We start from the raw sequence: 14,916 nt of genomic DNA, 5'->3' as shown, positions 1-14,916 counted from the left end.
CATAAGCGTAGCAAATATTTTCACAAGGCCAATTAGTGGGCAGCCCCAGCTGACCGCACAGCTGCCGAGAGTGTAGCTCCACATCCCATCATTATCCCCCACCCCCTTTTACCCAGTAGCCGTGCTGTTGCGGCACCCTCTGTGGCTGGCCATCCTGCTCCATTTTTTCTCCTCAGTCGCATCCGGAGCACAGTTCCAAAATTAATAAGAGCACCAAACTTTCAAGCTACTCTTCTTTTTGGCTGCCGGTCTCGTCTCTTTCCGCTCCCCGCTCTCCTTAGCTGCTGCTCCATGCTCACATTCTGGTTTTTTGTCAACGGCTTCTTCGCCTCCGCACCCCGCCCTCGTCGGGGAGCGAGCAACATACTTGCGAACAAAAGTGAAAAAGGCAAAAGCAATAAAGTTTTCAATTGTTTCTTTCGCACTCTATGCAAGAGTACAGTTCTTTCTCTTCTTCTTCTACATCATCTTCTTCATCCTCTTATTTGACTATTTTTAGTTTTTACAGTTTTTGTGTGTAGTCGTCGGCAGAGGGAGAGGCAGGGGCAGAGGCAAGAGAAGAAGCAGAGAGTCGACTGCGCTGCCTGCTGCTGCTGCTTGAAAAAGTTTTTAACTGGCGCTGACTTTAAGTGCAATTCAGTGCCGAGGCCGAGGCGCACAAAAAATGCTAAAACTTTTCTCTACACCCCGCCCCTTCCCACATACAGTTGACTTTTTGTTGCCGGTCTCGGTCTTCCTCTTTCTGGCCCCTCTGCTCTGTTCTGTTTTGCGGCTGCCACATTCGTTTTGTTCTCCGTTTTCTCCAGTTTAAAAACGCATTGCCAAATGTGTCACTGAGAAGTTCTACTTCTTGTTGTTGTTTCTTTTTATACCCTTACAGATGGTTTTCTGACTTTAAGCAGGTGCTTATACACAAAAAAAAAAAAAAAACAGAAACAAGAATCTGTGGGAAAAACTGGTTTGTCTCCAAAGACAATATATTTACAAAAGCGATAGAAGATATCGCTGCCATTGGAACTATGAATCTGCAAGGGTATCAAATGTCCGACCTTTCCTCTTATTTTGTTTTTCGCTTTCTGATCCCTCTCCCTCTCTCGCTCTAGCCTAGCACAATGCAAGCTTGCACTACCGTTATATGGCAGGAGAGTGAGAGAGCGACTGCGGTATGCGGTCGCTTTGTCTCATGCATTGCACATTTTGCACTTGACACAATGAGAAACGCAAAAGCATCCTTTGCGCGAGCGGGAGAGCCATGAGTCGAACGGCACTTAGCGGGTCAGTGCTCACGTTTTATCCTCAACCCCTTGTTGCCCAGGTGATGTTGCCACAAAGGACCCCGCTACCATAACAATCTGAGCTTATGTACATATCTAGGTTGAGTGTCCTAATGCATGGCTAAATGCTGACATTCATATTTTTTCCGTTTTAAAAAGTATTCATTTTCGCTACAATTCCAGGTCGTTCAGTCTTCACAGCGCTATGACCTTCTTTCCTGTTTACTCATCAGCTAATGGATAAAGGGAGGATTGTTGGCCAATGTTTACAAGTGCGACTATTTTTACCATTTTTTTCTCCATATAATTATAGCTCCAACAAGTTTGTAATTAATTACTCGAATTGCAACGACTAAGTACAGGTACAGTTTGAGAGAAGAATGGAATCAGCTTCCCATACGAATTATGAAGCCGTCCATCAGTGGAAACAAAACAAAACAAATTGAATTCCTTGGATGGTTTTCCATAAACACTCTCCAATAAGGACATTTCTTTTCTATCCGATTGATTTCGCAAGTCAAGCGGCTTTTAAGCCGATCTGACGCTAACAAGCTGCGTCAGGCAGACAGCGCTGTGGACTCCCAAGACGGATTAGTTTTTAATGAGTCCGTTAGGCAGAAATTAATGAGGCAGATCGCAACAGACCGCCCTCTACAGACCCCCACTGCCCGCTGGTCTGGGAGCATTCTCACGTGCGCGGCAAATAAATCATCATTGCCAAAAGCCGAAGGAAAAGCAACAAATACAAAGGAATACAATTGCAATTTCCTGTGTCCTGTATCCTGTGTCTTGCTCTGGCCTTGCCTCAAATCCTGACAAATGAGCGCAATTTCATAGCTCAAAGGATATTAACGTGTATTAGCAGGAAAGACCCCGAGAGAGAGAGAGAGGGATGTAAAGGACAGGCACTGGACGAGCGAATGCATTAAGTCAACTTACTGTGGTAAATAGGGGAGAATTAACAAGAATGACGCCCATCCAGGGAGGAAAGCACGTTGCTTGCAGCATCAAATTTGCTGCTTCATTTATAAGGATTAAGGGGCCCAAAAACAGTAAAAACTCATAAAGAAATTACTTGCAAGAAATGCAACAAGCATAGATGTACGAAAAGGTATGTGTATGTAGACCCTCTCGCTGCCCAACCCCTATACGCGCTCAGAGGGTGGAAATCTTGTCCACTGGGTGGGTGGGTGATTCGCTAAGTGCGTGGGTGCGTTGTCCGCGTTGGGGAAACACGGATTATGCATTAGTTTGCAGTTGTATTCCAAGATTTGAGGTTGATTTCGTTATGGCAAATCAACCAAGTTCTTTAGCAATTTATTATTAATTTTTTTCAAAACTAGAAGTCCAGCTTTGAATAGATTTTTATAGAAACACACCGATAGAATGATTTAGCTTATCAAGAATAGAACTACCAGTACATATATACGTATGTAGAAGTTAATGTTCTGGTTTCAATCTTAATACGCCATGAAAATGCAGGCAGCATTTCCCAAGAGTAACATTTTCTGTTTTTCCCCTTTTACACAATATTACTTTTAGTACAACCCTTTTGGAAGAATTTACAAAGTTTAGAGATGAATTGGAGCCTTGTCATATGGATCCGTTCTTCACATCAGGTGTCCTGGATGTCATCTCTTTGCGGCTGGGCCATTAAAGTCGGTGCGGATGTCAACAACACAACTCCCAAGTTATTATAATTAAAGCCAAGTCCTGTTTGTCTGTACAGAGGAGTTTCGCTTTCTCCGCTTCGTTCCGTTTTACGAAGTATTGTTTCTTTTGTTGAGTTCTGTGAAATGTTTTTTGAAATTTTGAGCGTTGTCTCGGGCGTTTGTTGTCTGTTGTCGCTGCTGTTTGTCGTTTTCTGCGGTCCCAAGAACATTCAGCCACAAGAACAGCCAAGTCGCAGGACCAGAACAACATCAACAGCTTGCCTTACAACGGAAACGGCAGCGGCAACGGCAGCGGCAACCGACGGAAGCAAGAACAACAGCCCATGCCTGCTACGGCTATATGCCTTTTTAACTTGATTTAATGAGTGCAGGGAAAGACATCAACAAGAAAAATGAAATAACTGTCATTGAAGACATGGAAAAGGGAGCGCAAATGGTGGATAGACAACGCTTCACCCCCCTTCTTGGGGTTGGATACAGTCGGGTTGAGCCGCCGCCTGATGGAGTGCGAGGCTGCGCCACTTAACTGGGACACGACACCACGGTGTCCGCCTGCTGCTGGCATGGCACTCTACTGGGTGTGGCAGGGCGCAATTATGCAGCAAATTAACGCTTTATATTTATTAAAAGGAAAACCCAAGGAAATGAGTATAGGCGTGGTCTCCACCGGGGGATGAATGTCTTGCAGGAAAAATGTTGCACAGCACACAGTCAATTTTCTTTGACAGTTGCCCCAAAATATGGACTCGGTAGTCCGGAGATGGAGTTCAGTTGTTGAAAGCCTATCTATCAGAGTGCTCGTTGACGTTGGGCAGAGCTAAAATTTATTGTCATTGAAATTTATGTGGAGCCGGCGACCATTCAGAGGTGGAGTCTCAGGTATTACATGCATAAACACAAGCTTTAATCAGATTACAGTTTATTCCGAGAATTTCATAATTACAAATTCCCTTATAGAACTTATGGAAAAGTCTCCTTTGACACTGTTTATCTGTGGCTTGCTCGTAGTGGGAGTCTCATTTGATTGTCAGCACCTTTGAGTCACCACAACGCTGAGACATATTCGGTTTCAGTCTAGATTTATTATTTAGTTTACAGGGTCATTAATCCATATTTTCGGGTCTACGAGATGACGCACATGCCGCACTCCTCCATGACGCAGCAGGCGCCCAACATCAGGCAGCATTCCATTTCCCCCTGCGAGGGTCCAGTGGCGGTCGGGCCGTAGGTGGGCTGCTCCACCACCACCACGGGCTGTGTGTACATGGGCGAGGGCATAAACACCTCCACTGGCGGCGGGGGCTGCATCACTTCGATGACCTCCACTGGCGGTGGGTAGTACGGATCGATCACGTCCATTTGGTAGCCTTGATTGTAGTACATTTTCTTTGATTCCTTGGTCGCGTTGGAGTAAGTAAATTTGACTAAACGGTTCGACTAAGTGGTGGCTGCCCGGGAACGCGCCTATAACTGAAGCAACGAAGGAAAGTTGGCTCGGCATATACATATATTTTACCCACTTTTATCTAAAGCCCGGGGAATTTGATCAATGAGCTGCCCTGATTACGAATATGAGCAAGTGCACGAAACATTGAAAAAAGACAACAGAACAGTGGGGCAATGGCAACATATAAAAATAGATAAATATATGTACATATGTGTCGGGTTTACATTTTGGATTGTTCCATTTGCAACGCATTCCTTGGCAGTTTTTCGTGGTGTCGGTTCAGACTCTCAAACGGAACTCTAACAAGCATCGGGAAGCCATATATTTTTAGACCATTATTATCTACAACTAAATTTCTGAAGTACACGTATAACAGTGTGTTACCACAGGATTCTCGACACAAAATTTGGCTGCGCTGGGTCGTATATTCTCTGAGATCTAGGCGCTCATTAGGATGGACAGACAAACATCGCTATATCGACTCGACTATTGATGTTTTATGGTATTGGAAACGCTTCCTTCGGGCTGTTACATACATCGGCAAAATTCGTATACACTTTGAGTATAAAAGGGTATTGGATTGTTTCGATATTTCCCAGCAATTTGAGTTGAAATAACCCATAAAACCCGACAAACAATTTCTGTTGAATATCTTCATTCATTGCTACACAAATAAATACATATATTTTGATCGAAAAATCGAAATAAATCACACATTTCAATTTCGAGCCTGCACCACAGTTCTTGGGCGACCGTATCACATTGCGTATGAGTAATTTTGTTTGGGCTTTAGATAAAACCTGGCCAAGGAAAATCATACGCACAAATTATAGGTAGGTGAAAACCAGCACTACTAGCACACTCACTCCTTCTCCGGCAACACCCTTGTCAAAATGTTTGGGGCAGGAACTCTGAGGCTGCGGTTGCAATTCCAGAAGCCAAAGTCATAAAATCCTTTATCAAATGTGAGCAGCCTGGGCATGGAGCCAAAGTTGGCAGCACTTTTGACACATTTTCCGGTTTTATTGGCAAATCGAGCCACAAATAAATAATAGCTCGGAATGTGAACTAACTTCGCAATGATGTGGCGGCAACCATTTCCCACCCGCATCCGGAAAGGATTGCCAGGCCTTGTGTTGTATGTGTGCTGTGTCATAAAACTACAAATTTTTGTGGCATGTTATTAAATTTGGCTTTTTATGATACGGCCCCGGCATTTAGATTTATGTAAGACAATATGTTTTCCGAGGTCCCAAGAAACAGAGACCGAACGAGAGCGTTGCGGGGTCGGAGGGTAAAGCATTATTTATAACAAATCGTAAAATTTTATTGCACGAAAAAAATTTTGGGAATCGTGTGGCCTCGAATGGCTCTACAGAGAAAGTTAATTTAACGTAACACATTTGAGGATCGGTGGTCCAGTGTTTCTGGAAGTGTTCCCTTCCCTCACATGATAGTGCAGCAGCAGCAGGTATCGCCGCAGCTACAGCAGCACGGACAGCAGGGGCAGAAGCAGCATCCCTTATCCTTGGGCGGCTGCTGAGGAGGCGTCTGGACGATGACCGTGGTGGCCGGCTGCGGGGCCACTTGGACCACCTCTACGACACGAGTTCGATGGTCCATGCTCTTGAGTTCTTTAAGGTCGATCGGAACCGACTTGTTGCACCGAGCGCGTTCTGTCTGGCACTGGACAATATGCTGGATTTTACTATTATAGCTAAGTTCTTGCCAATCTCGGACTATTGCGCGACGAGTCTTATCTATAGATAAAAGTCAGCCCCACTGTGACTTTTATCTATAGGCTCTTATCAGAGCCTAAAGCGTGTACTGTTCTGTGTGAAGTACCCTATGTTTCTGGGGGTCTTGCGTACACTCATAGGTGGACACATCGTTTGAACGATGACAATGTGATACAAAGTAGAGTTGGACAGTTTTGGGTTGGAAAGGGAACTGTAAGATCGTTAATTCCATTCATAGGCGAAAGATTTTCCACAAACAATAAATAGGATAGTCAGAAGATGAATCTACTGCTACGATCTTATCTTATTTGAATTCATATAGTCGTCTTATCTTTCTGGTAGCATTTATCGTGTACGTTAATCTCATATCTGCCCAAGTTCATTGTGTATTCGCTTTCGATAGGGTAACTATCTATTATAGATTACATTATTTCCATCTTTTAAGGTAATACTAGACCAAGTTATGTTCAACCTTGCTCCAATCTGGTCCCTCAATGCACAATCTAAGTAGCAGTATCTGAACAATACCTCAAATAGTTATCAGCTAGGGATTTTGAATATATTTCGAAGAGACCTTCAACAGCGCTGCTTATCAATACCCCGAATCACATTACACCGACTATCGGTAGAACCTGAAGCACCCTAATGACGCATACTACTCGTACTCGCACACCTCTAATAGGACAGCTAATTGTATGGGTAACCAACCTTATCTAAACCTGCACATTCAAAACTACATTTGGGGACGCACTTTGCATTCGAAACCAGCCATGCGACTGATGCCATTCAGCATCCCCATCCGCGTCAATTTCTGGCAAATAGTTCCTCGTTGCCTATCACCGAGCGGGGATCTCAATTAAAATTTTCCCCATGACCGGCGTGAGACGTGCGGGGGCGAAATGGAAAAGGTGCTGGCTTACAAAAGGGGGCGTTACCTTACAGAAATTAATAAAAATATATATATTTTTGAGCATCCTTCTTGAAATGGCGATGATAATTAGTGTACGTGATTCTATTTACTTCGACGGGGCCCCAAACCTTCGATGGGGCCTCTGAAAACATCCCCGTCCTGGGAAAGGGGTCGTCGAGTCCTTTAAGCCAACACCAAGGGAGTGCGTGTGTGTGTAATATGATATGCGCGTAAAAAATATAGTACGTGTGTGCGTGACAATGGCAACAACGTGCGGCAGATCTGCTGTGGGTTGTGGGATGTCGGGTGTCAAAAATGAAACTACGCCTGCTTGGAATTTTAAAATAAGCAAATGAGTTCGAGCTTGATGAAAGTAAGCAACAAAGGCGGCAGAAGCAACAGCAGAGCCCATAAATATTTATAAACTTTCCCCTGTCATATAAATATTGGGTCATTAGTTGGCTGCACACCTTTCGGCGGGTGTCCTCCTCTTTGGGGACAATAAAATCCAACCCCCAAACGGAGACGGCCATTTGGATTCCTCTACTCTACAAGCAGAGGCTCCGACTTCTAGTCCGACTTTTGGCTGTTGGTGAAATGTGACATAAAGAGATTAAGGATATACGCATACCTGCCTATTGATGCTGGAAGAGTTTTACAACTATATAGTCGAGATAATTACCGATTTTTAATCATTTATCTGTGGGAAAAATATTCTATTTAGTTTCAAGATCAGTACTGAACGATTGAGGGCACTAGCGGGATACCCAATCCATTGTTTAATCTTAAAAGACTCTATTAATGCAATCTCTTTTACTCACACATATGCTATAGTGCTGTAGTGTATATAGTAAAATTCGATATATAAAACCACTTTTGTTTGTTCTTTAACCGAGGCCAGGACCTCGGTTAATATACATACACATATATATACAATACATATAAAAATGATAAAGCAAAATGGCGAAAAGTGGCAGTAAAAAATAAAATGCGCTGCCGCAAAAGTGCCATTTGTGGCATAAACACATGCGCGCCAGAAAGTTTGATAAGACAAAGGCTGTGGCAGTGGCAGTGGGAGCGGGAGCGGGAGAGGACATGGGCATGCCACACCAGGTGGCGGCAGGTGAAGTGAGTGGCACGGCAGGCCGAAAACTTTGCCAAGTGTGGCATGAACAGGCAGGGGAAGGCAGAGTGGAAATGTCCCAAGAATGAACTTCGTTGCCGCGGCGGTGGCGTTGGCGCCGAAACCGCAGTGTGCCACTAAATGCTGCCACTAAATGTGTGCCAAGTATTATTGCAGTCCCCGACACAGGACCCTATCTATGCGAGTATGTGGTTGCGTGGGTGTGGCGCCGCTGGGGGCGGCGGAGAGGAAGCTTTCTGCCAAAATTGCCCAAGGAGCTGCCTGTTCCTTGAGGCGCCGCGCCAGAGCTCGCATAAAATTAGCACAATAAAAACACATAAATGCGGCACAAAAACATGAAAATCCACTTGTTATAATTTAATCGAGTTGATAGAATTTTTACGACACCTTTTCCAGGTGGTATACGAGAGTATGTGTGTGTGTTTGTATGTGGAGGGAGGAGGCGTTCCCTCAAAATGTGGGACGGAATAAAAGTTTTAATCACACACAGCCTGCCATTTTATTGCTGGCCATGAAGATTGCGAGTGCATTAAGAACTTTACTTGGGCTTGGGATGAAGTAAAGTACCTTTTAATACAAATTTTAAGTGCTCAAAACTAAGTGAAATCGCTTGGATTTTATTTGACTCTAATTGGTCTTGAATTGTGGGGCGAGTATTAGCATATTATGATCTGGCAGATATGTGGGAAAACTAATATCAAGTACTCAAATAATTGGAACAGTTTAACGATTTTCGGCAGAGAACAGTGCCAGCAATTTATTTTCATTTCTTTGTCAAATTGTAGAACTTGTAGGACTCAGCGCAACCGGAGCTCTACAGATCCTTTTTTGCGTTGTCTGATGTTTGTTTTGTGGATTTAAAATTTGCCCTTAATGTCGGAAAGTAAGTTAAAACCCACAAGGGTTGGTGGCCCTCCTATAAAATTATGTTACAAAAAAAAAAAAATAGCAATAAAAACTTGATAACTAATAGCGGTCTTTCGAGCCCATTTTGAAGCTGTTGTTCGAACGATTACTAGAATCGGCCTTGCTTGAGCGTGTACTGAGATTCACAGTGTTCTTCTTCGTGACGAACTCCTCCTGGTTGCACGCCATGCAGTTCTCCACAAATGACACCAGCTCCTGCGACTTCAGGGCCTGCGCGATGGGCAGGGCATCCTCCAGGGCGTCTCTGGTCTGTTCCAGCTTGTACACCACGGCATTGGCCTTGACTATCTGCACCACATTGAGGAACTTCCAGAGGTGGCTATTGCAGTTCGCGGACTCTTTCATGCCCTTACGACCAACGAATGCGCACTCGGAGTGCCGTCCCTGGTCCAGATGGCATTGCGATATCTGGTGCAGCAGATAGCACTTTTCGATCGAGTATTTGGCAAACATCATTCTGTGCTCGAGGCGCGCCAGCAGCTTCCTATGGGTAACACAAGACACTATGAGACACTCTTCTTGATTCGATTAATAAACAGATGTGGTCTTACTTGGCCCTCACGGCGGCGTGATCGTAGGCGTCCGGTTCCGGGTGCGTGGAGCGATCTCCAAAGACAAATGACGTTAATTCCTTAACCTTGTCCGTTGGCAAATGCAGCAGCTTGAGGAGGGACGTTGTGGCGGCATTGAACTTCTTCGGGGGCATCAGCTGTTCGGCCAGGGCCAGTCCCAGGGTGTTGTACATCTCGTTAAGAAACTCGAACTTCCAGCACATCACACGGTGCGTCTTCTTCACCACGTATTCGCCCATCACCTCCTCCACGAACTTGGTCAAGGCCTGCGGGGTGACATGTTGTTAAGTACTACGTTTTCCCCAATCCCTATTTCTCTTCTGGCTCACCTTGACCTTCTTTTCTTTGCGCAGCACGCGAACGCGCTTCAGAGCCGCGTTCATGGTGCGGTATGTCTGGTACTGTACGTGGTAGAGGAAGGCCTCTCGATACTTCTCCGACAGCTTCTTATTCCTGTACTTCATGTAGTTCACGTAATACAAAGGGCTACGCGATTGCAGCATTTTCTGTGGAAGGGCCAGGCTTGGTAAACCCTGAAGCACATAGTATTCGATCTCTCACCATAAATGTGCGCACAATCTCGTACTGTTTGACAGTGAGTTTGTCCAGGAAGGAGAAGGACTCCTTGCATTGGGGCAGCAGAAGCACGGGGTTGTTGATCATCTTCTTCATGAACACCATATCTATACAGGACTCGTTCAGGTACGTCTGATAGAAGATATTGTAGGCCCGCTTTCTGCGCGCAATCTCCAGTGGGGAGAGCAGCAGCACCTCCGTCTCGGGAATGCTGAGAACATCGCACTTATCCTGCTCCCGCAGCACCTTCCACAAGGGACGTTTGTCCACTATCTCGTTGGCCTTCATAAGCTCGTGCACAATTTCTACTGTTTTTTGGTGTTTCGAGAAGAAGGCGGTCATCGCCTCGCCCATGCAATCGTTGATCACCTCGTCCACCTGGCAGAGTTACCGCTATAGTTATAAAGAGATTGCAATGGAACTTCCGACAGAGCTGAACCTACCATCAGCGAGCGCCTTTCGAAGCACTTGGTCTTGTTTCCCTTGAAATGGCGAGCGTTGTTGTGCAACTCGGCCAGGCTGTTCTCGAACTGGTTGAGTTCGTATTGGGCATCGCATATTTCCAGGTTGATGTAGGATTTCTCTCCACTCGTGGCTCGGGCCATTCCTGCACACACCAAAGGGTCGCTCAGTCGCAGGCTCTCGGATGGTAATTCCCCCCGATATACTCACTCGCAGCCTCCCGGCTGTCCTTCAGGGCTCCCTGGATTTGGGCCGCCTTCCGCTTGCTCTGGCATCGCTTGTACATTGTCATGTGATCCTTGGGATCCAACACGAGGGCCTTGTTGAAGTAGTGCATGGCAATGTTCTCCCTGCGACGGCGGGAGTAGTAGATGCCCCAGTCCTTGTAGATATGTTGCTGGATCTCTTCCGGCCAGTCGAACTTCTGCCATGGTTGAACGGCTTCGCCCACACTCGATGGCGGCGCACCCACAATCGAAGCCATTGTATTTCTGTATATCTATCTGATTTTCTTAGAGTTTGAAATGTGAATAAAATTATTTACTAGTAAAAGGCTTCACAACCTAGTGTACTTTAAATTTAGAAATATCTCAAAACATACTAAATAAAATTGAGTTGAGCTCTAAAGGTAAAACGATTCAAATACGATCTAAATGGTTTGTCCTATGAAAATATAACGCCCATACATTTCAATGTTATTCACTTTTTAAAGGCTGGCTTTTCGCTGGTTCCAGGCTGTGTTCGAATTTGATTGAAAAGCTAAAAGGAAGCCTTCTGAATTTAGCAATGCCTGCCCCAATATCAAAAGAATTATGGTTTATAAGCTAAATTACTGTTAATATAGAATATAGGAATATATATATATATATATATATATATATATATATGATCTTTGGTTGATGAGAAAATGGTTATATTTAACAGTATTTGTGCACTTTTCCAACTGAATCACAGCCAAACTGCATATTATTCAGATAAAAGTTTATATTTCCAACCGCAAATTACAGTTTGCGTCGTTTTCATTTGTGCCACTGGAGCGGACCTTCGTGTGTGGCAAGTGGCAAGTGGCAAGGCGTATACGTTTCCTCTTCAATTTTGAATTCTGTCACACTTCTAATAAGCGCCTGCGGCTACGTTAAAAGCCACGCAAGGCTGGGCTGGGCCAAAACATGTGATTAAAAGAGGAAAGCGGAAAATGCTATGGAAATTTAACCGCAAGTCTGAAGTGACAGAAGTGGCACACACACAGACACACACGAAGGAGACTCCACTCCACTCGATGATTGTGTGGCAACCGAGCGAAAGAAATCACTTGAAAAGCGCCTATAAATTGTGCTTCACACCCCAGTTCAAATAGGAATTATACGGGTAACAATGAAATTAAAGCCAGTCCTGAGTCTCGAGGCCCGAGTCCGCGCGGGCCCCACGATGGGGCATGGGGCATGGGAACCGAGTGGGCGCTAGGCCACAAAAGGCAATGATAAGTGTCGGGAGCGGGGCCACCGGTAGGGGCAACTCAACGCGATCATAAATCTAGTGTGTAATAAATTTAAACAGCAAAATCATGCAAAAAGCAAAAGCAGGTTCTGGGCAGGGCTCACGCACAGTTCGAAGGACTCTGGACCCAGGCCCCAGCAGCAAGGACGAAGGACTAGCTGGGTCGCTCGACAATGACTACACTTTAGCGGCAAATTTGTGCGCATTGTCGCCGTATTATTTGCTATTATTTATGCCTTTTCCACTATTTACTTCCTTTCTGGGCTCTCGCCACGCCATCCACTGGGCGGGTGGGAGGTGGTGGGGATATGCAAAAGTGGCCACTCCTTGGCCAGGACCACAGCTGGAAAATCCTCGCTCTCGTACTCACCGGCCGTCACTTATGGCGTGCTGAGCATTCGCGCTTGAGAGGCTTGCGTGGATTTTAAACATTTTCACACAACATTCTCATATTTAGACGTCGCACATCAGCGCCGGTTCCACCCCAAACCCCGACTCGCGTCGGCGATAATGTACGGCCCCATAAGCCCAAAATAAAGGACACCGAAAGCGGACCGCGCACCAACAACATGCAACAGCACACGCGACCCCAAAAAAAAAAAGAAGAAAATCTGTGAAATGTAATTGTTACCATGAAGCACGGCCCAGGCGCAGGATCTGGTTTTGACTGTGGCTCATGCAGAGCAGCTCCCCTGCACAGAAGGTTATACCCCCATTCGGTTAAGAGCATTTTAAGTAAGTTTGTGTTGGGGGTAAGGGAACGGCGAGGGGAGCGGGAGCGGCAATGGGAATGGGAACCCCTCTCTGTGCCACATTCGCAGTTTGATAATCGCCGTGCCAGGGCCAGGGCCGGGCCTGGGCCTGGGCCTGGGCCTGGGCATGGTCTGCCATCACTGATATACAAATTGGCTTTTGCAATGACTTTATATATTTTACGAGTTGCGGTCCTTTTTGGGGTAACGTCCTTTCGCTTTCCCCTCTCCTTACGAATGCTCATGTGAGTGGATACTCCGGCTGGGGCTGTTGCCGCCGCACTCTGATGCGATTATAAAGGAAAATTGATGCAGATAAAATTAATTGAATTCAAAAAGCCCAATCCACTGCCCATTCCGCGCTCAAGTTTTTCCATTTTCTTGCACAGTGTCTGGGCCTTGGTTGCTGCTTTTTACGAATAGTTTTCCCCTGACTTCAAAACTGGGTCAGGCGGAAGGTAAATGGCAGCCGTACACCAAGCGGAACATTGTATTGCGAATTGCAGACCCTGACATATGGTGCTTAATCGGGAACGAGAATCAAGTGGATTATAATTTTGTCACTTGTGTAGTCTGCCCAAGGAGGAAAGTAATTATTGCGACTCAATTAAAAATACAAGTTAAGTTCTTCTGGGAACTAGTTTCACTTTTATTTCAATCGAAATTTAGGAAATTTAGTACATTTAGTACATGAAGTTCCACATAATTCTGACCAACTCTGGAGTTATCTTATCACTGGGTTGCACAGTAAAACGAAGTAACTCTAGAATAGACGTATCAATTCCTAGATTACCGCTAAAAATAAAAGTTCCCAGATGTTATTCTCTGGTATTCAAAAGGGAACCTTATAGGGGTTTTTCTTGGATGACTAACGACGAACAGACGAGGTTATCTTCATTTACAAGGTCTTACTCATCGCCATAGCCATAATATTATGCCAATGTTTGCACTAGTTTATCGATTAGCAACTTATACAAAGTAGATTAGATAGGACCTTATCTATATGAGTGGGGGAACAGCTTTGATAAGCGCTGAAGCGGCTGTCGATTGGGATTTAGTTGGCCACAAGAGCTGGTTAGTATCGCATCTAAATTTTCGAAAGCAGAACACCAGAGCATACAAATATGCCACCACCGCACGGAGGACACGGAGGACCCGGAGGCCACGGTGGACCTGGACATGGCGGACCCCATCACGGCGGCCATCACGGACCGCCACATCACCATGGTCCTCCCCATCACCACGGACCGCGTCGGCCCTGCTGCCTCTGCTGTACGATATCCTAGATGTGGGCAAGGAGTAGTTTTAATGATTCTCGTGAAATAAATCTCCCAGAGCGGCCTTTGCATCTACATAACGACCATTTAAATGCGCCTACTTTAATAATCAGACTAATTAGTGTAATCGAGTGCCTTGAGTGCCTTGAGTGCTGGGCAATTAATGGCTGTCTAATCCTAATGTGTCACCTCAAAAGGCTTTAAAACCTCAAAAGCCGCATGCCACACGGCCACGGCGGTTACTCTTCCATACATACGCGAGTGTTGGCATCTGTGAGTAGTACGTGTGTGTGAGTGTGCGTGTTTTGTTGCGTGTCGGATATGAGAGTGTGGGTGTGGGTGTGGGGCACGCATCGCATTTGGGGTCCGACGACTGACTGGCCACCCCGTCTAATTTATAGCAGTCGAACAGTGCTGCTGCCGAAGACCAGAAGACATACAAGTGCCATAAATTCTGGCAAAGGAACACATTATTTATACTGTCAACCGGTCTATATTTTGGTATAGTATTTCGGAACATTCCGGCAAGGGAAATGCGCACTCTCAGAGCCCTAACCGTAAATAAGTGCATTGCCAAGCAGCCGTTTGCCTCGATATAAGTCTTCATTAGCGGTTAAAAAGCTGACTGACTGGCTGGCTGGCTGACCCACAAAGGCCTTAAGTCTC

General features: G+C 45.4%; 2 protein-coding genes across 2 annotated transcripts; both read right to left on the bottom strand.

Annotated features, from left to right (window-relative positions):
* Positions 1-3,764: 3,764 nt before the first annotated feature.
* On the bottom strand, positions 3,765-4,414 carry LOC117188301. The gene has a single exon (XM_033391928.1). The coding sequence runs from the start codon at positions 4,328-4,330 to the stop codon at positions 4,070-4,072; it is 261 nt and encodes an 86-aa protein (XP_033247819.1). The 5' UTR covers positions 4,331-4,414; the 3' UTR covers positions 3,765-4,069.
* Positions 4,415-8,910: 4,496 nt separating this feature from the next.
* LOC108160985 lies at positions 8,911-11,327 on the bottom strand. The gene is made up of 6 exons (XM_017295288.2): positions 10,935-11,327; positions 10,706-10,869; positions 10,248-10,640; positions 10,016-10,192; positions 9,666-9,952; positions 8,911-9,598 (listed from the first exon to the last, which is right to left on the bottom strand). The coding sequence occupies exons 1-6, from the start codon at positions 11,206-11,208 to the stop codon at positions 9,154-9,156; spliced, it is 1,740 nt and encodes a 579-aa protein (XP_017150777.1). The 5' UTR covers positions 11,209-11,327; the 3' UTR covers positions 8,911-9,153.
* Between the last annotated feature and the right edge of the window lie 3,589 nt (positions 11,328-14,916).

Source organism: Drosophila miranda, chromosome 3 (assembly GCF_003369915.1).
Source record: "Drosophila miranda strain MSH22 chromosome 3, D.miranda_PacBio2.1, whole genome shotgun sequence".
NCBI classification, from domain to species: domain Eukaryota; kingdom Metazoa; phylum Arthropoda; class Insecta; order Diptera; family Drosophilidae; genus Drosophila; species Drosophila miranda.
The sequence above is the reverse complement of the archived record's forward strand: the minus strand, read 5'-3'. Positions and strand labels throughout refer to the sequence as shown.